Genomic DNA, 22,384 nt, shown 5'->3' with positions numbered 1-22,384 from the left:
AGAGATTTAGGAGACAGATTGCTTGACCTATGCAAGCTTGTTGACACCATCCTTGTTTACAAGAAAGCGATAAGGGCAATGAAGAGGTGTCCACATTTCACAATTTCCGATATGATGCCTCTATGCTTTTATGAAGCACGTGTGTTGGATCAATTAAATTACATCTGGAGTTATGATAACACTGCTGTTAAAAAAAAAAAATTTAATGGGGCTACAATTTATGCATTCCGATTGCGTGAAGGGACAGACAGCGCCACTCTCACATCGCACACCTGTAGTCATTGAATCGCTGAAGCCTTATCAATGCCTCACAAAAGGCTACTAGCAAATGATAACTACTATTCACATGGTGGTGGCAACGATGAATTGGCAGATCAATATCATCAATGAATGATATCAATCGGCAGTTTAAACAACCTTTTAGGTTTTAGATGCAATGGAAATGACGAGCTCATGGAGCCTAGATAACAGACCACTTAAATAGCAGTTTCAGAGCGCGACTTGCTCAGAAACCAAAACCAGTAAGAGTCACTCCCACTCATTCCATTTTGGTCATCTCAGTCAAATGAAATTGATAAAGTTTAGGGAAACCGAGTAGTGTTGGACAATAATTTGAAAAATGACTCAATGGAAAGCAACCTATTAGTATTATCAACTGTCAACAAGATTGAATACATGAGGACAGGATCAACCTATAAATAAGCCCAAGAAGGTAATGGCCAGCTGCGCCATTTGGAACCTGCAAAGAAAACACGAGCAACTACAATGAGTATATGTCCTTTAATATGAAAAGCATGTCATATAACCAAAGGAAAAAAAAAAATCATTAGGGTAACGGGTTTTTCTTTTCTTTTTTTTTTTGAAAGGTGAAATTTTATTGAAAAGATAGAAAACAAGAGACAGAGAGAGAGAAGCTGGCGAGGACAGAAAAAGAAAACTAACAGAGACTAGAAAACCCTATAACTAAAAATGCAACAACCAGTGCCATCTCTGGACAACCCAAACCCACCACTGCAAGAACTCCCAAAGACAACTAAACCCAGAAACAAGGAAAGCCCGAAGAGAGTGACATCAGGGTAACAGTTAACAACAGTCAACATCAAACATATCAATTTTTAAACCATATAACCATCAGATGTCCTCCCCATGGGCTTTGAACAATTGCCCCGAGAATCTCTACTATATATTTAGCTTTGGACAATTTTAACCACGCTATTCATCAGTGGAAGAGTCATAAACGTTGGATTTTATAAACTCGTCTCGATTTCTCTGCATCTTCAACCAGGGGTATTTTTTTCATTTAGATTTTTTATGCGAGTAGCCCTGCTTCTGCACCTCTCTCCTCCTTTGCATATGGCCAACACCCCATTCTCACGGACTTGAATTCGTAGGGAATTCGCACAATAAAATGCTGCCGGGCCCCCTCGATGTCTATGTGACGTCGTGAGTCTATCACTTGAGCCAGCTCATGTTAGGACATCAACCGAAAATGAGTCAGCTCTAAAACTCAAGTGGCCCACAACACAGGAAACGATGGAAATGGGGACGCCCATCATTAAAACCTTCCTGGAGCTATGTGATGTTTAGCCACCCAACCCATACATGAGGTGAGTCCAAAGACTCCAAACATGATGAAGGAAAAACAAAAATATCATCTTGATCCAGTAGTTAGGGCCCTAAGAAGGTTTCATTGGTAGGTGTCCCTGTCCCCGTTGTTTCCTGTGTTGTGGCCCATTAGGATTTGCTTGATTCTTGAGATCACGTCCTCACACAATCTGACTCAGATGATGGAAGAAGCAATGCCACACAGACAATAAGGTGGGGCCCACAGACTCTCTGTGTGCATGTAGCTGCACCCTTTCCCTCTATCTCTGCATGTAGCCTGCACCCTTTCCCTCCCAATCTCTCTCTTCCTTCTTTTATCCACATGTATTGCACATGCCATTCCCACTAGTAACTGTAATGACCATATTTAGTAGAATGGTAATCAATTATTTACAGAAAACCATTTGATACCTCTGCATTAGGTTCATTAGCAGGGCACAACGCTGCTTCAGCTTCACGAAGAAGATCCATCTGAAAGCATGATATTGCAAACAAGTAGCGGGATTGAGCCATTTGTGTTCCTTCATATTTTAAGACCAAACGAGAATGAGATGTTATATGTGAGCAGCAATAGATGAATCCACCAAAATATTAACATTAACCTAGTAAGACAATTAAAGATACAATTACGAAATGTAATATGGAGAAACCGTGCAATGAATACCTTTTAAAATATGGTATGCACAGTAAGCTTGATTATTGTGCAAGTAACAGCTAGCCAATAATTGCAAATTCAGCTGCATTTAAGAGCATATCATATGAGTTAGGATATTACAAAGAAGAGAAAATGCAGATGGCAGAGCAGCAAAGACCATACAAAGATATTAGCATGTAAGAAAAACAGGAAACATATTGCACTGCCGGAGAGAGCTAAACAAAGTGCACATCTAGGATTATTGTCAAATGGATGAATATGGATGAAAACCAGAGCGTCAACAAAAACTTGTGGCTTAGTTTTGCTCATGGGATCCCAAAACCTTGGCTCTGAAGGCTTGACCAGGTAGTAGGACAGGTTGTCACTCTTAGACAATATCGATTAAATACAAGATACAAGAAAAAAATATACCAAAAAAAAAAAGAATATTATGCGGAAAATGAGGAATGTAGAAAGCAATGTCTTCAATATCGACAATATAGGCCGATATATCCCACAATATATCTTGTATCTCACATGTGCGATATGAAACGCACATGTAGTGTCGATGTATCCCACATGTTCGATCCGATGAGCATTTTTTATTTTCAATTCATTTTTTGTTATAAATCATGTTAAATCAGTGTCAAATGGTTACAAATACATGATTCTTCATGTTTTGCATAAAAAATCATGGATTTGGAACTTCAATTTTGATATTATGGGGAGATGGACCGAGTCGCAGAAAATTGGGAAAAATCAAATTTTCTCAATTTCTCGCAAATCAGTTGCAATCTTTGTGTCCAAATTGATGGAGGACCGATGCATGAACTAAGTAACATATGAGATCAAATAACCGAATTAAGATATTTAATATATATATATATATATATATACACACACACACACACACACACAGAGAGGCATGCTCTCCTACGCACCTACGCACCTTTCCACACATGTCATGGGTGTCAAATCCGAACGGTCATAAGATGCGGAATCCCATGAAACCTTAGGGGGTGAATTTTCACCCTGATCTAAGATTCTGGTGGGCCATAGTAAAGAGAAATTCAAATCAAGGGAAGAAACTGTTTGCATTTTTATGGCCCACCAAAGTTTTGGTTCAAAGTAAAAATAGGTACCAGAGGGTTTCATGAGGTTCTGCTTCATGTGGACCATTCAGATTTTCGAGAATCATCAGATATGATGAGTTCTCAAATAAGTTCATAGGTAGTCCGTGCGAACTGGTTTGCAGGTGAGCGTTCCGCTATATATATATATAAATATATATATGTATATATATAGAGAGAGAGAGATAGGCATGCTCACCTACGCACATGTGCACCTTTGCACACGTGTCATGGGTGTCGAATCCGAACGGTCCATAAGATGCAGAATCCCATGAAACCTTAGGGGGTGAATTTTCACCCTGATCTAAGATTCTGGTGGGCCATAGCAAAGAGAAATTCAAATCAAGGGAAGAAATTGTTTGCATTTTTCATGGCCCACCGAAGTTTTTGATCAAAGTAAAAATTCATACCAGGGGGTTTCATGAGGTTCTGCTTCATGTGGACCGTTCAAATTTTCGAGACTCATCAGATATGATGAGTTCTCAAAAAAGTTCGTATGTAGTACGTACGAACTGGTTCGCAAGTGAGCGTTTCTATATATATATATATATAAACATCGCTATATTCATCCCAAATATTATGAAAGTCAAAAGAGAATCGTGCATAATCCTGGCCTAAGCTACCAACATTGTAACACAAGATTATTAAATAAAAAGAAACTAGGATCCAATGAATGTAGGGACATCCAATTGGCATATGGTATAGTCTATTTCAAAATAAGAAACCCAATACAACCTAGGGTGAAACTTAGGATTTGGGTAATTTGGGAAAGTATGAAAATTAGGAATTTTAGGTTTAAGGTTAGGGTTTTAGAGATGGAAGAAAGAGGTTTTGATAATGATGATGGGAAACCAAAAGGGGTAGGTGGGATTTACACGCGTGGCCGTACGGTCACATGTGTGGCGTTAGGTCGGTTAGGATTTGGATTGTGGATGGGTATGGGAAAGTTGGGTTTGGGAGAAGACGAAGATCTAGGATGGGAGAATTAAGAACCTGAACAAAAAACCTGTATCGGGAAGAAAAGAGAAAATAGTGTGGGGATAGATGGAGACCTCGCACTTCCGTGGAAGAAGATTAGCCTCGCACCAATCTTCCTTCCAAATTGCATGGAAGTTATCTTCAAATTGCATGAAGACGAGAGAAGAAAGCAAGAGCTTTTCTCCTTTTTTAATCACAAAATTCAATGTGAGAGAGGTCACACACCCCCATCTTTTTATAGATCCAAGAAGTTTCAAAAATTACAAAAAATTCTCATCTTGTGAATTTTAACAAAAATAGACCTAATCTAAATAAAACCAACTAAAACACTCATAATGTGCCCAAATATAAAATAATCAAAAACTAAATAGTAAAATATGATAAAGTCTAAAACTGATGTGGACAATCAACGATCAATGGCCCGATCATGTGATCCATGCGATCCAATGGCCGGATCGTCGCGTCGCTCCGATCCAATAGTCTGGATCACTCCATGCACATGGGGTCTTCAGCACGATCACGGGTACTCGCCTAGCCACAGGGAAATCGGCGCGGCTCACCTCCTCTGATACGTACATAAGGGTGTACGTGACGTGATGTCCTCATCACAAACACAAAATCAAACATGAATGTAACACGATCTAGCGATTCTTAGTAATTTGGAGATTTTTTGGGGAAAATATTATATTTAATTAAAAATATTTAAAAAATATTTTTTTCGAAATTCCACTTCAATCAGCAGTCAATTCAGCCCCCCATTTCAGCATATTCAGGAATGTTTAATGAGATCATCATCATATACACTCTAATTTTGGAATTTGGAGGGAAGATGGGTCGATTAAAAATAATTGGGAAATTTCAAAAATTTTCCAAATTTTCTCAAATCAGAGAGGATGAGTGTCAACGTTATGTTAGAGAGTATCTTCATTGGTATCATTATACTATGACTTGGGTATAGTATTGTTGGTTTGTGGAGCAGCAGTACTATGCCCAACCCCGTCAAGACAGAAATGATGATTTTGAGCCACTGCGTAGCTCTATGTAGAGGAGTACACAAACCAGGCTAGCTCGGTTAGCTCGCTCGACTTGACTCGAAAAAGCTCGATTCGATTCAGTTCAAAGCTGAGTTCAAGCCGAGTCAAGCTGATTTTTTGAGCTCGAAAATAAGTTCGAGCCGACTTCGAGCTGGCCCCAGCTCAAATCATATCGGATCAAACCCAGCTCAAATCGAACTTGGATTGAACCAGTTCGGTGACTCGGTTACTTTGATATTGATGTTGCTCACCAAGTGTTGGATGAAATGCCTTAAAGAAGTGTGGCTGGTGGCAAGGAAGGTATGTATATGAAACCAACACCCTTTTTTCTTGATTTTTATGTTGCTTAGGTGTTTGATAAAATACCTGTAAAACCATTGCTATTGTCTCAAATACAATGAGATTTTGAAGGTGCAATCCAGGTGTTTGTGAAAATATTGTAATGGCGAACTCGGCTTGATCTCGGCTCGAACTAGCCCGAGCTGCTGACCGAGCCTAGCCAAGCTGGCCAGTCAGGCTCAAGGACCGAGCCGAGCCGAGTTCGAGCTGAGGTCAGCTAATGGTCGAGCCAAGTCGAGCTGAGGCCAGCTCGACTCGATGTACACCCCTAACTCTATGTGGGTCTAAGCCAAAGCCACACACATTATTCATGGGGATATTTCTTATTTTGCTTTGGAATGTATTGCTTGTGTTTCCATACATGTCTTCTTACATTTATAAATTATATGAATGGACTTTGAATATACTTGCATCAGTACAGTCAGACAGCGCATAGATGAGGATCCCATACAAAGGAAACCTATTATTGGACTTGTTTTTTGTGATGTTTTTATTTCTAAGTGTATATTAATGTCTTTTTAACAATCATTGAAGTTTCATTTAAAAATTCAACAAATTTCCTAATGTTTTCCCATATTTCCCAACAACAACGATACATTACGTGATACAACTGATGCATCCCATACAATAACCGATATGTATCTATATCCCAAAGGTGTGATACATTACGTAATAACGATACGATAGACATTAGTAGGAAGAAGGATTAGAAGAAAAGCAAATGACTTTTGTGAATCATTACTATAATAAATCGTCCAAACAGAAAATCATTTTTTATTGAATCAATTGAAACTAAAGTTAGCCAAAACCTTAAATCTGGTCGAAGCAAGCTGTGTAATGATGATTCTGACATGAGCTGAAGTGGAAGTGGCACAATGTGATTCCACTTAACGAATCAAATTCTCCAAGTACTAGTAAAAGATCACATGGATAGTTTAGATCAATTAATACAGTCAAACTTGTGAAAAGATCTTTTCTTAATATTCAATTATCCAGGATTTAAGATCGGAATGATCCCCGTCTCCCGAATCCAATCACCAGTCACAACCCTTAGAACCCTCAAAAGACAATCCTAGAAGGCCTAAGAGGCAAGGGGACTGCCAAAGTGGGGGAGAACACCCTTTTATTTTTTGAGCCTCTCAAGGGCACAGAAACCCAATTCCATGCTTGAGTAGGTTTTAAGTTTCATAGCAGTAATTTAGTTTCTTTGACTTTTGACACAGAAATTCAACTTCCTCAACTCTAATAACCCCTATTTTCTGAGTTTTTGCATTCTAAGGATGACCCATATTTTCTAAGCTCTTCACTTTCTGAACCCAAATCACTTTTTCACACACCTTAATTTACATTCCAACCCCCCGAACAACCTTATATTATGTATGTATCGCCCATCAAAAAAGACATTGCATTCTCACAAATTACCAAACAACCACCCCCAATCTCCATAAATGGAGACCCTTCTCTTTGGTCCTAGCCTCAAATCCCTCAAGCCTATTCATTGAAGCTTCTTCTACCTTAGGAACCTAACTACCCTAAAGAAAGATTCCTGCAAAAGGAAAAATAGAAAGTCGAAATGCATTAAGATTGGAGAACATGGAATTCTCCAAGCACTAAGCGGCAAGGAGACCACCACAACCCCTAGGCTTCAAGGAACAAGTTCAATACCCACTTGATAGGAGGATTTTGTTGATCACCCTTTTCCAACCAAACCTCCTAAGATTATTTCTACAAAAAGAGCTCGAACAAGACAAGACCATCAAATGGATAACAATAATACTTCAAGATAGACTTATCAGTGGCAAATCCACCACAACCCCAATCAAGCATTGTTGCACACTCCTCCCTCTCTCCTCAATTCCATTTTTAATCCCCTGATCCACTTATGTTCTTTTCTTTCTTTTTCTTTTCTTTTCTTTTCTTTTCTTTTCTTTTTCATTTCTTTTTTTAGTAAGGTGTTGTTTGGTAAACTGAAAAATAAAGTCTAAAAATTGACTTGAGTGCTGAATTTTAGTACTTAATAAGTACTGAAAATTTTGTTTGGTAGGTTGTCTGGAAAAAGTCCTTGTATCTTAAAATAAGCACTTTTTTCACAAAAACTTGATGGGTGAACACAAGCCATAAATGTCTAAAAATTGGAAGTTTATCATATTTGCCCATATTGTTTCAATTTCCATCTTTTGTAGAGTATGAAACAAAACCTATTATTGCCAATGTACTAAATTTTGCACACATGCATAATCTAATAAAATTTTAATATTTTCCTCTTGTGCATTCCGGCAAGAGAATGTCACTCAATTTATAAGTTTTAATCCTTACTATTTTCAAAAGTTCAACGGTGAATTGCGGATACGGAGGGATTGAAGGTCAATTAGACGCGCATGCGAGACCTACATCAAATATCTCATGAATAACTCATATATCTAGTAGGTGTGCCATGCCAATCAAGACCGCCGAGATATGGGGTTGCATATGGGTTGAATGTGATAGGTCATCCTTTGATCTCGCCATACAAAGCCTAAACGTTCATAGCCCATATCTCCTTGATTGGACTACCATCTGATCATTTTGAACCATCAAATGTGCTTAATGGGTATTCATTGGGATAAAGAATGGTTTTCAGCCCAACCTAACACGAACTGAATCAGATCTATAAAAAACAAGATCGAATGGTGACAATCTCATCAGGCCAGATCTGGTCATGCATGGTCCAATCCGACTAGAACATCTCGAAGAACACATCGAGAAATGCACTGACTAGATTTTGTCCAAATCTGATCAGCGGATGAAGAGATATAATCCACTGAAAGAACATGTCATCTTGAACAGTTGTTGTTGTCGCAACCCATGCTCTGACAAGGTGTTCCGTTGCGGTATCGATGGGCGTAACGATGCCCACCGTTACCGATACGGGGTTGTAACAGCTGATACGAGGTGTGTAATTGTGCCAAAAAAAAAAAGGTCAAAAAATTATAAAAAAATATCCATTAAATCCGAAATATTCTAAATATTCCAAAAATGCATTCATTTATAATTTGGAACATGTTTATGGTGTGTAATGATAAGAATGCTATATCGGGTTATCTAATAGATTTATGAACCTGACAACCTGGAATTAACTGCAAACCTTTTATATTTAGTTTTCTAACAATATAATATCTATATAAATTTACTATAATGAATGTAATACCAAAACATCTTATATTTTCAAGTTTTCCTTTTATTTTTAGTGCTAGTGCATTACATACTTCGTGACTCACATCCATTTCATTTCAATATATAGAGTTTAGGAACTTTTGTATCCTATTATGTAATTCATATACCTAACAATTTGATATCATTTTCCTCAATAGATCTTTTTTTTAAAAAAAATTAAATTAAATTAGGGTAAATAGTGTTGTCAATTTAGGGCTAATTAGGGGACCGTTTGATGCCTTAAACTAGCCTCAAATTAATGCAATCTATTGGCACTAATCCCACTAATGGATTGGTGGACATTTATTGGACAGTGAAAAATGTAATATCAAATGGTCCTATTTCAAAAAAATAGGTGTCTGCAAACTAATAGTGAAAATTGTTCAAACAATTTAATTTTGGGATTGTGACTTAGCAACAATGGTCTCAAAATTTAATTGGTTAATTTTGAGTTGATATATAGCTCATGTATAAATTTTTAGGGCCATGTATGTGGGGTTCACTCGATTATGTATTATATATACATGTCATCCATCCGTTTTGTCAACTCATTCAAGGATATTGGAAAAAAATGAGGTAAATCCAGATCTCGGGTGGACCACTAGTGGAAAAGGCGGGCCACCTCGATGTATTTGTATATCCATGTCGTCAATTCGTTTTGCCAACTCATTTTAAGGCATGGTCCAAAAATTCAGGTAAATCTAAATCTTCAGTGGACCACTAGTGAGCATGCCTTTAAAAGTGGGGCCCACCTCAATGCATTTGTTGTATATCCATGTGGTCCATCCTTTTTGCCTACTTATTTCAGGGCATGGACAAAAAAATGAGGCTGATCCAAATCTTAGGTGGATCACAAAATAATGATTTAATTCCCACCATTAAAAATTTCTAAACACATTTTATTTTGGGATCAAGCTATTATTTGTGTTCTCCCTTCATCAAAGTGAAGGTCCATGTGACCTCATCAATAGGTTGGATGGAAAATAAACATTATAATGGGCCCTAAGAAGATTTTAACGGCGGTCATTCAATCCCAATTGCGTGATCCAATTGAGATTTAGATCCCTTCATTTCAAGGATCATGCCTTAAAATGAACCTGAAAAATTATGGATGGCATGGATTTACTATACATAAATCAAGGTGGGCCCCACCCCACATAATAAAATAGTGTGTGTGCACTATGCAGCGTACACTGCAGAGTATGTATGTATGTATGTGTGTGTGTGTGTATATATATATATATATATATATATATATATATATATATATATATATATATATAGGTATATATATATATAACCTGCATGGTTGTGAAACAACCACGCCAGTCCATTCATTTTTTTGGAAAAAGAAAATAAGAGATGGAGGGGAATGAAAAGAAAAGAGGGAAAGAAGAGAGAGGAGACCGAAACGAGAGAGAGAGAAGGGCAGTATCTACTACCGCCGCAACCGCATCAGTAGCAGCAGCAGCGCCACAACCCAATAATAATAATAAGAAGAAGAAGAAAAGGGGGAAAAAAAAGTATGTTTTTTTCTTCTTTTTTTTTCATTTTTTCCATTTTTCTGTAGGGTTATGGCACGTAACATTTGTTACGGTACCGTAACGGCCGTCACGAACCCAAAAAACAGAGGTGCCCCGTTTCGGGGCCGTATCGCATAACGGTTGATACCGTTACCGTTACGCATCGGTCGTTATGACCGAAACATAATTTTGAATACCTTGTGCTCTGATTTGGACGAGCAACCCCTCGATTTCATAGGGCTCAAAGCATTGGACGTCGTGGAAGGCTCAGATCTCCCAAGGGAGACCAAAAAATGTCAAATTTGAGACAAACAACTAACGTCAGATTTTGCATTTTTTATTTTTTGTCAACATGTGTAACGAAACAATTTTGTACGTCCAAGATCTCGGCGCTCAAATCTCCGTTCAAGACATGCAATTACTTGTTTTAAAGCTATAAATGAGTATTTCAAAATGTGCAGTCCATGTCTCAAAATTAGACTAGAAACATCTCAAAAACTAGGCCATAAAGTCAAATCATTATTACCACAGACGTGGCTCAATGCGCAGCGACACGCTAACTTTGATGTACAAGACATCAGCGATCTAATTATCTTTTGAGATATGTGGCTTGTCTATCAATGAGTATTACAAGTTGTGAGGTCCACTTCTCGAAAGGAGTCCAGAAATATGTCAAATCATTATTACGTCACGTGACCCGAATGCGCAATGACACACTAACTTTGACATACAAGATCTTAGCGCTCCGATCTTCGTTTAGGGCATGTGACCATTTGTTTCAAAGACATCAATGGGTACTACAAAATGTGCAGTCCACAATGTTGTCATAAGCGATCACATAATCAATTATGTGATCACATAATAGCATAATGCCATCCATATGGCATATGCGATGGCCGCATATGCCATACAGATCAAGGTGTTCCAAAACGGTAACAGTGGTCGTAATGGCCACCACCGTTACCGTTATGATACGGGCTGTAACGGCCATTATAGCCCCATATCGGCCATTTTTTTTTGTGTTTTTTTTTTTTGAAAATCGTTGTTACTAGACCGTTACAGGACCATTACGGCCCATTTTTCTGTAACGGCTGTTATGGCCGTTTCGTCCCCGTAACGTGTAACAGTTATGACCGTTACCATTACGTAACGGCCGTTACGTAACCGATTTTGAATACCATGATACAAATAGTATGCGATTATGCGATCGCATACTTTCAATTTTTTATCCAATTGTTTAAAGTTTTTTAAAAATAAAAGTTGTGGGATTACACAAGCGATCAAGAATAAGCAATCGCACCGGAACACTTATGCCATTTGACAACATTGGCAGTCCACTTTACGAAATGAGTCTAAAAACACCTTGAAAAATGGGCCACAATGTCAAATCATTATTACCGCATATGTGGCCCAGATATGTAGCAACACACCAACTTTGATGTTCAAGATCCCAGCACTCCGATCTCCATTCTGGGCGAGTAGCCACTCATTTTGAAAGGCTTGACGGGTACTTCAAGATTAACGGTTTACATCTGTGATCAGACATCATAAGGTGGCCCAAAAGTGTTGTCATTTTTTTAAAAGAGGAAGGGCCGTTTCGTCCCCGTAACGTGTAACAGTTATGACCGTTACCATTACGTAACGGCCGTTACGTAACCGATTTTGAATACCATGATACAAATAGTATGCGATTATGCGATCGCATACTTTCAATTTTTTATCCAATTGTTTAAAGTTTTTTAAAAATAAAAGTTGTGGGATTACACAAGCGATCAAGAATAAGCAATCGCACCGGAACACTTATGCCATTTGACAACATTGGCAGTCCACTTTACGAAATGAGTCTAAAAACACCTTGAAAAATGGGCCACAATGTCAAATCATTATTACCGCATATGTGGCCCAGATATGTAGCAACACACCAACTTTGATGTTCAAGATCCCAGCACTCCGATCTCCATTCTGGGCGAGTAGCCACTCATTTTGAAAGGCTTGACGGGTACTTCAAGATTAACGGTTTACATCTGTGATCAGACATCATAAGGTGGCCCAAAAGTGTTGTCATTTTTTTAAAAGAGGAAGGGCATTGTTGTCCTTTTAAATTAAATTATTGATAATGAGCAAAAGCACTTACCGTATTCCATGTTAAGTGATGAATAAAGAGAGGGAGCTAAAAAGAAAAGAAAAGAAAAAAAAAAAAAAAAAAAAACCCACTTGTCAGTGGAAATCGAAATCAAGCCCTTGCTTATGTGGATTAAACAAATGCCCTGAATAAGGGAAAATCACCGAAAGTACCAAAATTCAGTGATTAGTGCCGAAAAAAACTTTTATCAAACAGGCCCCAAGTAGAGACCATGCATCAACATGCGTGGGGAAGGGTGCCACCTTCCTTCCCCTTTGCCATGCACTTGCTCAAAATCACGAATCCAAGACCACACAATTCAAGTCACTTTTTAAATTTTCAAATTTCTTTTTTTTTAACTTAAACTATTGGTTCCTAGATACCCTTGACATTCAAAATTGGCTAGTAGTGATTAGTAATTTTCCTCAACCTTCCGATGGAGATAGCCAGTCAAATCCATGCACAGAAAAAACAAAACAAAAATAAATAAATATGCATGCATAAAGAAATAAAGCTTAAAAGCTAACACTCCAATTACAGATTAAACAACCCTTCTCATTTATACAACCCCAAGCTACATTCCTATTACACACTCTAATACCCACTCTAATCCCAACCCAAAAAACGTAAAGGGACATTCACTATTATGAAGGCTCCTAATCCTAAACAAACAAAGAAAACACACATTGATCAAATCAACTCCCAAAAAACAAATCCAGCGTACCTTTCTTAATGTGGTTTAACTAATAATAGCCTAGACACGGTAATTCACAAGTTATTGAAATTTAGAAAGTAAACGGGACACTAAGGAAGCAAGAGAAACTCCTAGATTTTTTACAAGCTTTACTGCATCATGTCCCCTGGTTAGGAAGAACTCACCTCTAGTAAATTGGGACTTGCAGCATTGTGTAACGTCCCTCCTGAGAACCAGATTCTCAAACACTTTTTCCTCCACTTACCTATCTTGGTGGGAGAATTATGGTTATAATTCAAACCAATCTCATTTCTAGGCTCTTGAGTCGCAAACTTTAAGAAAGTAGAGAGGAACCTCAAAATCACCACAAACTATTTTTGCAGCTCCATCCATCCATCATTTGCACATCACGTGCATGCTTGTCAAAATCCAACGATTTACAATTTAAGTTGATCTTAGGCAAAAGTGTTGACTCCCACTTTTAAGTCCTTTTTTTATAAATCCTACGAATTGATTTTCTGATTAGCAATTCAAATTATACGTGTTCTCTTCTTTTTAAAGTTTTTAATTTGGCTTTTGATCTTATGCTTTCAAAAGCGTGGGGCTTCAGCTGCTTTATTTCTTCTTTATAACGAGATAAATAATGGATCTTCCGTTCAACATTAAATTGCAAAGCATTTTCTTGTGATTTCTTACCTCTTAACTAGTTGAAAGACTTAAGACCCACGGTGTGCCGTAATGGGCGTTACGTAAAGGTAACGGTGGCAACTAGGGCTGTACACGAACCGGGCTAGCCCGATTAACTAGCTCGACTCGGCCTGACTCGGAACTGAGTTCGGGCCGAGTTTGGATAGGTTCCAATTCGGCCCAACTCGAGCCAAAACCCGACTCGACCTGGCCGGACCCGGCCCGACTCGGCCTATATATATATATATATATATATATATATTCTTACCCAGTTACCCTAATCATTTACAGCAATCCAAGCCGTCCAAATCGTGGGTCCCTTTGTAGATAGAGCAAAGTCCCAAAAATCTATGACAGAAGCCCTTCTCAAAAATCAAGGCCGTTCAAGTTACCTGCCAAAGCCCTTCCCATGGAGTAGATGGAGCAGGGTCAAAAAATCAAGGCCATCCAAATCATAGGTCCGAAACTGGCCCGAACTCGCCCGATTGCTGACCTGACCGGGTTCGGGCTGGACAAGTTGGCCCGGTGACCGGGCCGGGCCGGGCCAGACCGGACCAGGTTCAGGCTGGTTTGGCTGGTGACCAAGTCAGGCCGGGTTGAGCCCAGTTCGACTCGATTCGGCCTGATGTACACCCCTAGTGACAACTATTACACGTTACGGGGTCGTAACAACCGTTATGGAAAAAATGACATGTAATTGCCGTTAACGGCACATTACATCTACTATAAAGGCCATAATAGCCCCATAATGGTCTATTACGAGACATATATAAGTTTTTCATACTTTTTAATCAACATTACGGGCAAATACAGGTTTTTCGGGGGTTTTTTCAATAAATAAAAATAATAAAAAGAGAGACCATAGCGGCCATTACGGGGCCGTAACAGCCGTTATGCCCCGTATCGTAAAGGTAATGGTGGTGGCCGTTACAGCCACCATTACCGTTACAGAACATCTTGCTAAGGCCTCAATGTCGAAAGGCCTCATCTTCCATTACGCTATAGACTCAAACCCAACTGATCGTAACACAAAATTGATCTGTGAATTATCTGGAATATTTTTATTGATGAACGAGATCATGTTGACCTATATGTATTGTGGTAATGGCAAAAACTTGTGCTTTTTTAGTCACATTATTGAATTCAAAATTTTTGTCTATTTACTATGATCTCATTATGTGATTTTAGAATGAAGGGTTTATCTAATTCTCCCACTCCTTGCTTCCTAGAAGTTTATACTTAGGGGTTGTTTGGTTGATGGTAAACAGTTGTAATCAGTGGTAAATGGATGCGCATGGGCAAAAGGGGTCTTTAGGTTGATGGTAAACAATGGTGATTGGAATCAATGTGAAATGGAATACATCAAAATCATGTGAATTGGAATCCTTTCAAAAGGCTCGGAATCGAATGCAAATGCTAGAAACAGTTGGATTTTCGAAAGTAGGCGCACTTTTATGGCCCACCTAAGGCATGGAATTTCCTTATTTTTGGCTAAAGTACATATTTCAATGGGTTTATTACAAATATTATGTCAAATGTCACATATACTAATTTGGGGTATAAAAACTGGTTTACTTATTGCATTCAATTACAGGTATCCAAACACAATTTTTTGGATTCCAGTGTATTCTAAGTACAGACATCCAATCACAACTAAGGATTTCAATTTACATTAATTCCATTTACCATGTGATTTGGAATCCAATGTATTCCAATTACAAGCATCCAAACAACCCCTTAATGACATTTTGAAACAGGCAATTCCACAAACATTTTGAACAGACAGTTCCCGCTCCCATACTTTAGTCTGTCACCATTTCACGCTTCATGCAACTATATTCCAGAATCACAATCTTCATACCCTACAATGCATGCAACTCATTGAATTCACTAAAAAAAAGGCCAATAAACAATACATCTTAAATAAATAAAATCAGAAACCTAAAACTCATCACATCGCGCCCCCCCCCCCCCCCCTTCAGGTTTCATTCATCATTATCAGGAAGCCATTTCTTTTTACCAGTTACAGAATCCCTTTCAGTCGATTGCATTGCTGATTCGATTTTCCAATCAGAAACCCTAACCTGACGGGCGCTACCATTCCGAGCTCCGTCGGGATCGGCAAAAACCCTAGTTCGTGAAAACTCGATTCCGGAATCCGGGATTCTCTCTCCCATTCAAGGGAAGGATAAGGAAGAGAGGGAGAAGGAAGATACCTCGGATGGGAACTCGGCGCAGAGGCGTTCGCAGAGGAAGATGGCGTTTCGGTGCATGAAGAGGCGGAGGTTGCTTTGAACGCATTCGACGAGTAGGGTTTCCATGCCTATTTGTATCTTCTGCTCTCTTCTTCTTCGTCTAGGAAAGCCGACAACGGAGTGAGATGTCGGTGATGGTGTTTGGAGGCTTTTCGGGGCCGGTTGGATGCCTGTCACTTCGGTAAAATGTGAGGAAGTTACAGGTGACTTTCTTATAGTTTGTGTTTGCGGGAGAAATGTTACAGGTAACAAAGTCTCAGCCTGTAACTTTCTATCAGGTAAGATTGCAAGAAATGTAACAGTGGAATTAGGTGTTTTTCAAGTCACGGGTTACTTTGTTACACGCAACGGCTATCCATTTCGAATTTGGGAGAGGGTGGTGGAAACGCAGCTGCATTGAAAGTGCACCTACCTTCTCTGACCCAACGTCTCCTTCTCCCTCTCTCTCCCTCTCTCTCTCTCTCTCTCAGCGTCTCCTTCTCCCTCTCTCAGCGTCTCCTTCTCCCTCTCTCTGCTCTGGCAAGGTAAGCCCTAACCCTTTTTTGTTTTTCTTTTTTCTTTTTTCTTTTTCTTCTTCATCATTTTTTTTCATTTTGTTTAAGCGCGGAACAGGCGCTCTTTGGCCAGAGGCGGTTTCGGAGCCCTACTGCGGGGCCCACCGTGATGTACTTTCCTTACATCCACACCGTCCATCCGTATTGACAGCTCATTTTAGAGCATGATCCAAAATATGAAGCTGATCCAAACCTCAACTGGGCCACACCACAGTAAACAATCTTAACTAAATCCCTATCGTTGAAAACTTCATTGGGGGTCCACTGGAATATTTATTTGCCATCTAACCTGTTAGCAAGGTAACACTGACTTGGCTGAAGATACTACACAAATGTCATCTTGATTCAAAAACTTTTGTAGCCCGTGAGAAGTTTTTAACAGTCAACTACTATTATTTCCGATACTGTGGTCCACCTTTTATTCAAATCTTCTTATCTTTTGGATCAAGTCCTAAGATGAGCTTTCAACACCCATGAATGACACGGATGTAACGAGAACACGTCACAATGAACTTCATAATTTGCGATCCCACCCAGTTTGGCCAGTGACTGTAGCCCATAGCTATATTGTTGGTGGGTGCTTTTTGGGCCCTCTATGTTGCATGTGTTTTATTTATTTTGTCCATCAATTTTTTCCTATCATTTTAGGACTTTATCCCAAATTGAGGAAACTGAAGTAGATCTCAACCTTAGGTGGACCACACCATAGGAAAACAGTGGTGATCAAATGTTCATGATTAAAAACCTCTCAAGCTCACAATAATGTTTATTTAATGTCCTACTTGAAGATTAGGTCATAAAAACGTGGATGAAGGGAAGAACAAATATTAGTTTGATTTTAAACTTTCCAAATAAGTTTTTATGTTACATATAAGTGGGCTCACTTTTACATGTTTTTAAATACGTAAACCTACTTTTAGGACCCACCTAATGATTAATTTAACATAAGAATCGGTTTAACTATTCATCTAAATGGGCTCAATAAAATTATATACTTTTATCCAGGCTTTTTTATATGTCAATTTGATTTTTAAATAATTTTGTATTCCAGATTCAAGTTGATATGAATAGATAACAACTTATAACTAACTTACAGGTTATCCAAACACAGAAACTAAATTACCTATAAGTAAGTTATAGCTTACACACAAATAGAATTACATGTAACTTTTTTTCATATTTAAGTAGGCTACCTGTAACTTACTTATAACTTAAAAAACTTACAAGCATCCAAACGCAACCTAAGTGACTTACAAGTCAACGTTCTAATTTTTCAAAAAGAAAAGAAGATGAGGAAACGCACATTTGTGCTCTCTTGAACTGTGATCGATCGAACATACGTCCCACCAGATGAATGGTGCAGAGAGAGGTGTACGTGGGTTTGGAGAATGGGAATCCAACAATTTCAAGAGAAGGAGAAGAGTTTCTTGCAAGAAGAAGTTGGGATTTCTTACTCATTTCCCTTACTTCCTTCAGATTTGATATTCCCCACCAGAAGGAGTCGAAATAGCAATGATTTGATCCTCCTCCAAATAAATCTAAAGCCTTTCGCTTGAAGTTACTGCATTGGGAAGCTAGGGAGGGGGGCATCGGGAAGCTAGGAAATCTGCACCGTGTGGTTTGAACTCTATGAAGCTCACTATGATTTATGTATTTTATCCACCATGTCCATTCATTTTACCAGATAATTTTGGGGCTTTGGCACGAAAATGAAACGCATCCAAAGCTCAATTAGGTAGTATAAATTAAACGTTTACCTACCATAGAAAATTTCCCAAGAGCAATAGAAGTTTTAGATCAAGTTGATATTTGTGTTTTCCCTTCATCCATGTCTACTTGATCTTATGAACAGGTTAGGTGACAAATAACGTTACCATGGGCCCTAGGAATGTTTCAATGGTGGAAATCAATATTCCCATTGCTTCCTGTGGTGTGGTCCACTTGAGCTTTGAATATGCTACAATTTTGGAATCAACCCTCAAAATGAGCTGGAAAAATAGATGGACAACATGGATAAACCACATTCATTCATAGTGTATCCAACAAAGTTTACATAGTATGATAAAAGCATTATAAGTAACTCAATACACAATTTAATTTACGTGGATCACAAAATTAGAAAAAATGTACAAGGCAACACGCGCTCTCTAAATTGTGTTTCATTGTTTGGCTAACTTAAGTTATAAATATAATTAAAATTAAGTCACATATTTTATATAATTACCACGGTGGTCTCTAAAATAAATCAAGAGTGAATGATCTCCTCTAACTATTTCAAGGGTAAACGTCCCACTCAAACTGTTCGCATTTGAATGGCCCGTCTAAATCATGAATACGGTTGATTTTTATACATTACCGTTAAAATGGAATAATTTAATTGGTGATCGAGGTGAATTTCACTAAAACATTATAGTAGGACCTACTTTAACCAGCCACATGTTAAGACAATAGTCAAGGTTTCATGTAGACCAGTGTAGGAGACTTGGAATACGCGCGCACGCACACACACGTATAGACTATTGTCTTAATATGTATACATATATGTACATATATATTGTTTAGGGTCAAATATTGCATATTAGACCCCAGTTATTACTTGGTTTTATGTACATGATAATGTTTAACGTTATATTTTGATAATGTTTTTGTTGCAAGGTGAATTTAAGATATTGGATTGAAAAAATATACTGAAAGCATGATTTGATGCTCAAGAATCACCAAGGCAAGGGATGGATCCTAGGAGACCGATATCGAAAGATTTAACGCCAAAGATCCGAGAAATCCAAGTGATTAACGATAAAGAGGCCTGAAAATCATCCTAAATGCAAGATAACAAGGTTCCCACCATCCGTTTGGCTTGAAACTTTATATCTAACCTGAGGACCATAAAGTAAATATATACGTAAAATTTCAGTCATTGGATCTTTGTAAAAGTAACCCAACAGACAGATCAGCCACTAAATCACTGATTTAGGGCCCACCTGATATCTTGATATGCTTCAATTTTGGTCTCAACCCCTTAAATTATATGAGAAAGAGGATGGACGGAATGGATTCATCAAAACATCACTCAGGACCCCACCTTGAGGGTGCGCGTGTGCACAACACACATACACAGGCAGTGCACCGAACTAGATTCTTGGTCAAAGTAGAGCTGACCTGACTTTCGCCCGGCTTCACATCCAGCGTCCACACGATAGGACGTTGGGACGTGTAGTGGCCCACCACCATGGACCGGTTTGTTGATCTGGACCGTTCATTATGTCCAGGGGGCGCGACCATATCCATGGTGTCTTTTTGCCACCATGCAAGCTATCGCAAGAAGATAACCGTCAAATGCAGGATGAATGGCAGGAAGATTCAATCGCTTGGGCCGCACTAAACTTGAGAAAAATCATCCATTCCTGACTAAATTTTCACCACGAATCTAATGGACGGGGTGAATTTCTCCTAAAACATCACTATGGGGCCCATCGAGAGCTCAACGCAACTCCCGTGCGCATGGCTTGCGTGGAAGTTGTGGCTCACGATCATCGATCGTTTCAACGATCTAGACCGTCTAGATGATGCACAAGAGGGCCACGACCCTAGCTAAGAAGTCAGAATCAAAGGATGGGTTAATTTAATGTCCCAAAACCCCTCCAAACGCAAGTTGTTTTGCGTTTTGCTGCGCACGCTGTTGTGCTATGTAAAAAGCTTTTGCAGGAGTTTCTCCACCGACTTCCAGCCACCGCCCTACGTTATTTCTATAAAAGGGGGAGTGCAAGATGTGAGAGAGATCATCCTTAGACGTGGGAGGAACGAGCAAGAGAAGAGAGAGAGAGAGAGAGAGAGAGAGAGAGAGAGATCGTGGCCGACGCTAGGAGTCTTCTTCTCCTTCTTAGTTTTCTTCTTTTCTTTGATGTTATTTTTTAGCTTGATCATGTTTGGCTAAACCTCTTAGCCAGGGCTAAGAGGTGAAGCTTGTAGTGTGATTGAGATGTTTGCTTTGTTTTGATTCATGTATTATTAAACTCTCTTGGATTCTAGTTTAATTATGAAGGGATATTTTTAGTGTTTAATAGTTTATTGTGAATCAAATCACAATAGATCTGCGATAGCTTGAAATATCTTATTTTCCTTGAATTGAGATTGTGAAATTAATCCTATTATTCACCATCGTCCCTAAGGCATGGTAGGGTGACGGAATCCTTCCTAACTTTCACAATTCTCCTATGATTAGTTGTAGTATTGGTAAATTGTTGTTGTTTGCCTTGTCTCCTGGGTATGGTTAGGCGACGGAATCACTTCCAAATCTTCACCATTCGCTTCCATTGATGATTAGATTCACGAGAAGTTCAAAGATTTGACAAATCTCTTCTTACCAATTGGATATGATAGGACTTTGATTCCAGTTGTGTCCTTGAATCATTGTAAGGTAGCTTCCTAATTGCTACAAGTGGATCCTTGACACCCTAGTTACCACCTTTAAATTTATTAGTTTTTAATTAATATATTCATCATTACTCTCTTAAGTTTCCTGGTTTAGATTATTACTTCTAGTTCTAGTTCTAATTACTTTCAGATTACGTACAAGGTTCAGTCCCTGTGGATTCGACCTCGGGCTTACTGAGATTATTACTACATTGCGACCCTCCACTTGGGGTTGTGATATATATATATATATATATATATATATAGGGGTGTACACGAGTCGAACGAGTCAAGCTGGCCTCAGCTCGAACTCGGCTCGGCTCTGTCCTCGAGCCTAACTGGCGAGCTTGGCTTGGTTCGGTCAGCAGCTCGGGTCGAGTTCGAGGCAAGATTCGAGTTCGCCATTGAGGCATTTCCACAAACACTTGAACTGTAACTTCAAAATCCCACTGTTCTACAAACAAAAGCAATAGTTTTACAAGTATTTTATCAAACACCTTCTAAGCAACATAAAAACTAAGAAAAACAAAGAGAAAAAGGGTATTTCTTTCATGTACATACCTTCCTTGCCACCAGCCACATTTCGTTGAGTAATTTTATCAAACAGATGGTGAGCAAGATCAATGGCAAAGTAACCGAGTCACCGAACTAGTTCGATCCGAGTTCAATTTAAGCTGGATTCGATCCAAGTTAAGTCGAGCTGGGGCCTGCTTGAACTCGGCTCGAACTCATTTTCAAGCTAAAAAAATCAGCTCGACTCAGCTTGAACTTAGCTTTGAACCGAGTCGAATCGAGCTTTTTTAAGTTGAGTCGAGCGAGCTAACCAAGCTAGCTCGGTTCGTGTACACCCCTATATATATATATATTGGAACGCTCACCTGTGAACCAGTTCGCACGGATTATATACGAACCTTTTTGAGAACTCATCATAGGTGATGAGTATCGAAAATCTGAACGGTCCACATGAAGCAGAACCTCTTGAAACCCCTTGGTACCAATTTTTACTTTGAACCATAACTTCGGTGGGAAATGAAAAATGCAAATAGTTTATTCCCTTGATTTGAATTTCTCTTTTCTATGGTCCACCAGAATCTTAGATCAGGGTGAAAATCCACCCCCTAAGGTTTCATAGGATTTTGCATCTTATGGACAGTTCAGATTCGACACCCATGACATGTGTACAAAGGTACGCACGTGCGTAGGTGCATAGGTGAGCATGTCTAT

General features: G+C 38.9%; 1 protein-coding gene across 8 annotated transcripts in view; it reads right to left on the bottom strand.

Annotated features, from left to right (window-relative positions):
• LOC131245909 (cell division cycle protein 27 homolog B) overlaps nucleotides 1–16,674 on the bottom strand; it is a 33,400-nt gene extending 16,726 nt beyond the window's left edge. For 3 of the 8 annotated variants that reach the window (XR_009171034.1, XM_058245680.1, XM_058245683.1), the window contains exons 1-4: nucleotides 16,155–16,584; nucleotides 2,270–2,342; nucleotides 2,017–2,126; nucleotides 693–739 (exon numbers count right to left, since the gene is read on the bottom strand). Coding sequence is in view for 7 of the 8 variants with exons in the window: in XM_058245680.1 (XP_058101663.1) it covers nucleotides 693–739; nucleotides 2,017–2,126; nucleotides 2,270–2,342; nucleotides 16,155–16,259 (335 nt within the window). In the remaining variant the exon portion in view is untranslated. Of the gene's footprint in view, nucleotides 1–692; nucleotides 740–2,016; nucleotides 2,127–2,269; nucleotides 2,343–16,154; nucleotides 16,586–16,605 lie in introns of those variants that run through there. The other 5 variants (XM_058245682.1, XM_058245685.1, XM_058245681.1 and 2 more) reach the window with 4 other exon arrangements.
• Nucleotides 16,675–22,384: the final 5,710 nt, after the last annotated feature.

The sequence above is a fragment of the Magnolia sinica genome, chromosome 5, assembly GCF_029962835.1.
Source record: "Magnolia sinica isolate HGM2019 chromosome 5, MsV1, whole genome shotgun sequence".
NCBI lineage: Eukaryota > Viridiplantae > Streptophyta > Magnoliopsida > Magnoliales > Magnoliaceae > Magnolia > Magnolia sinica.
The sequence above is the reverse complement of the archived record's forward strand: the minus strand, read 5'-3'. Positions and strand labels throughout refer to the sequence as shown.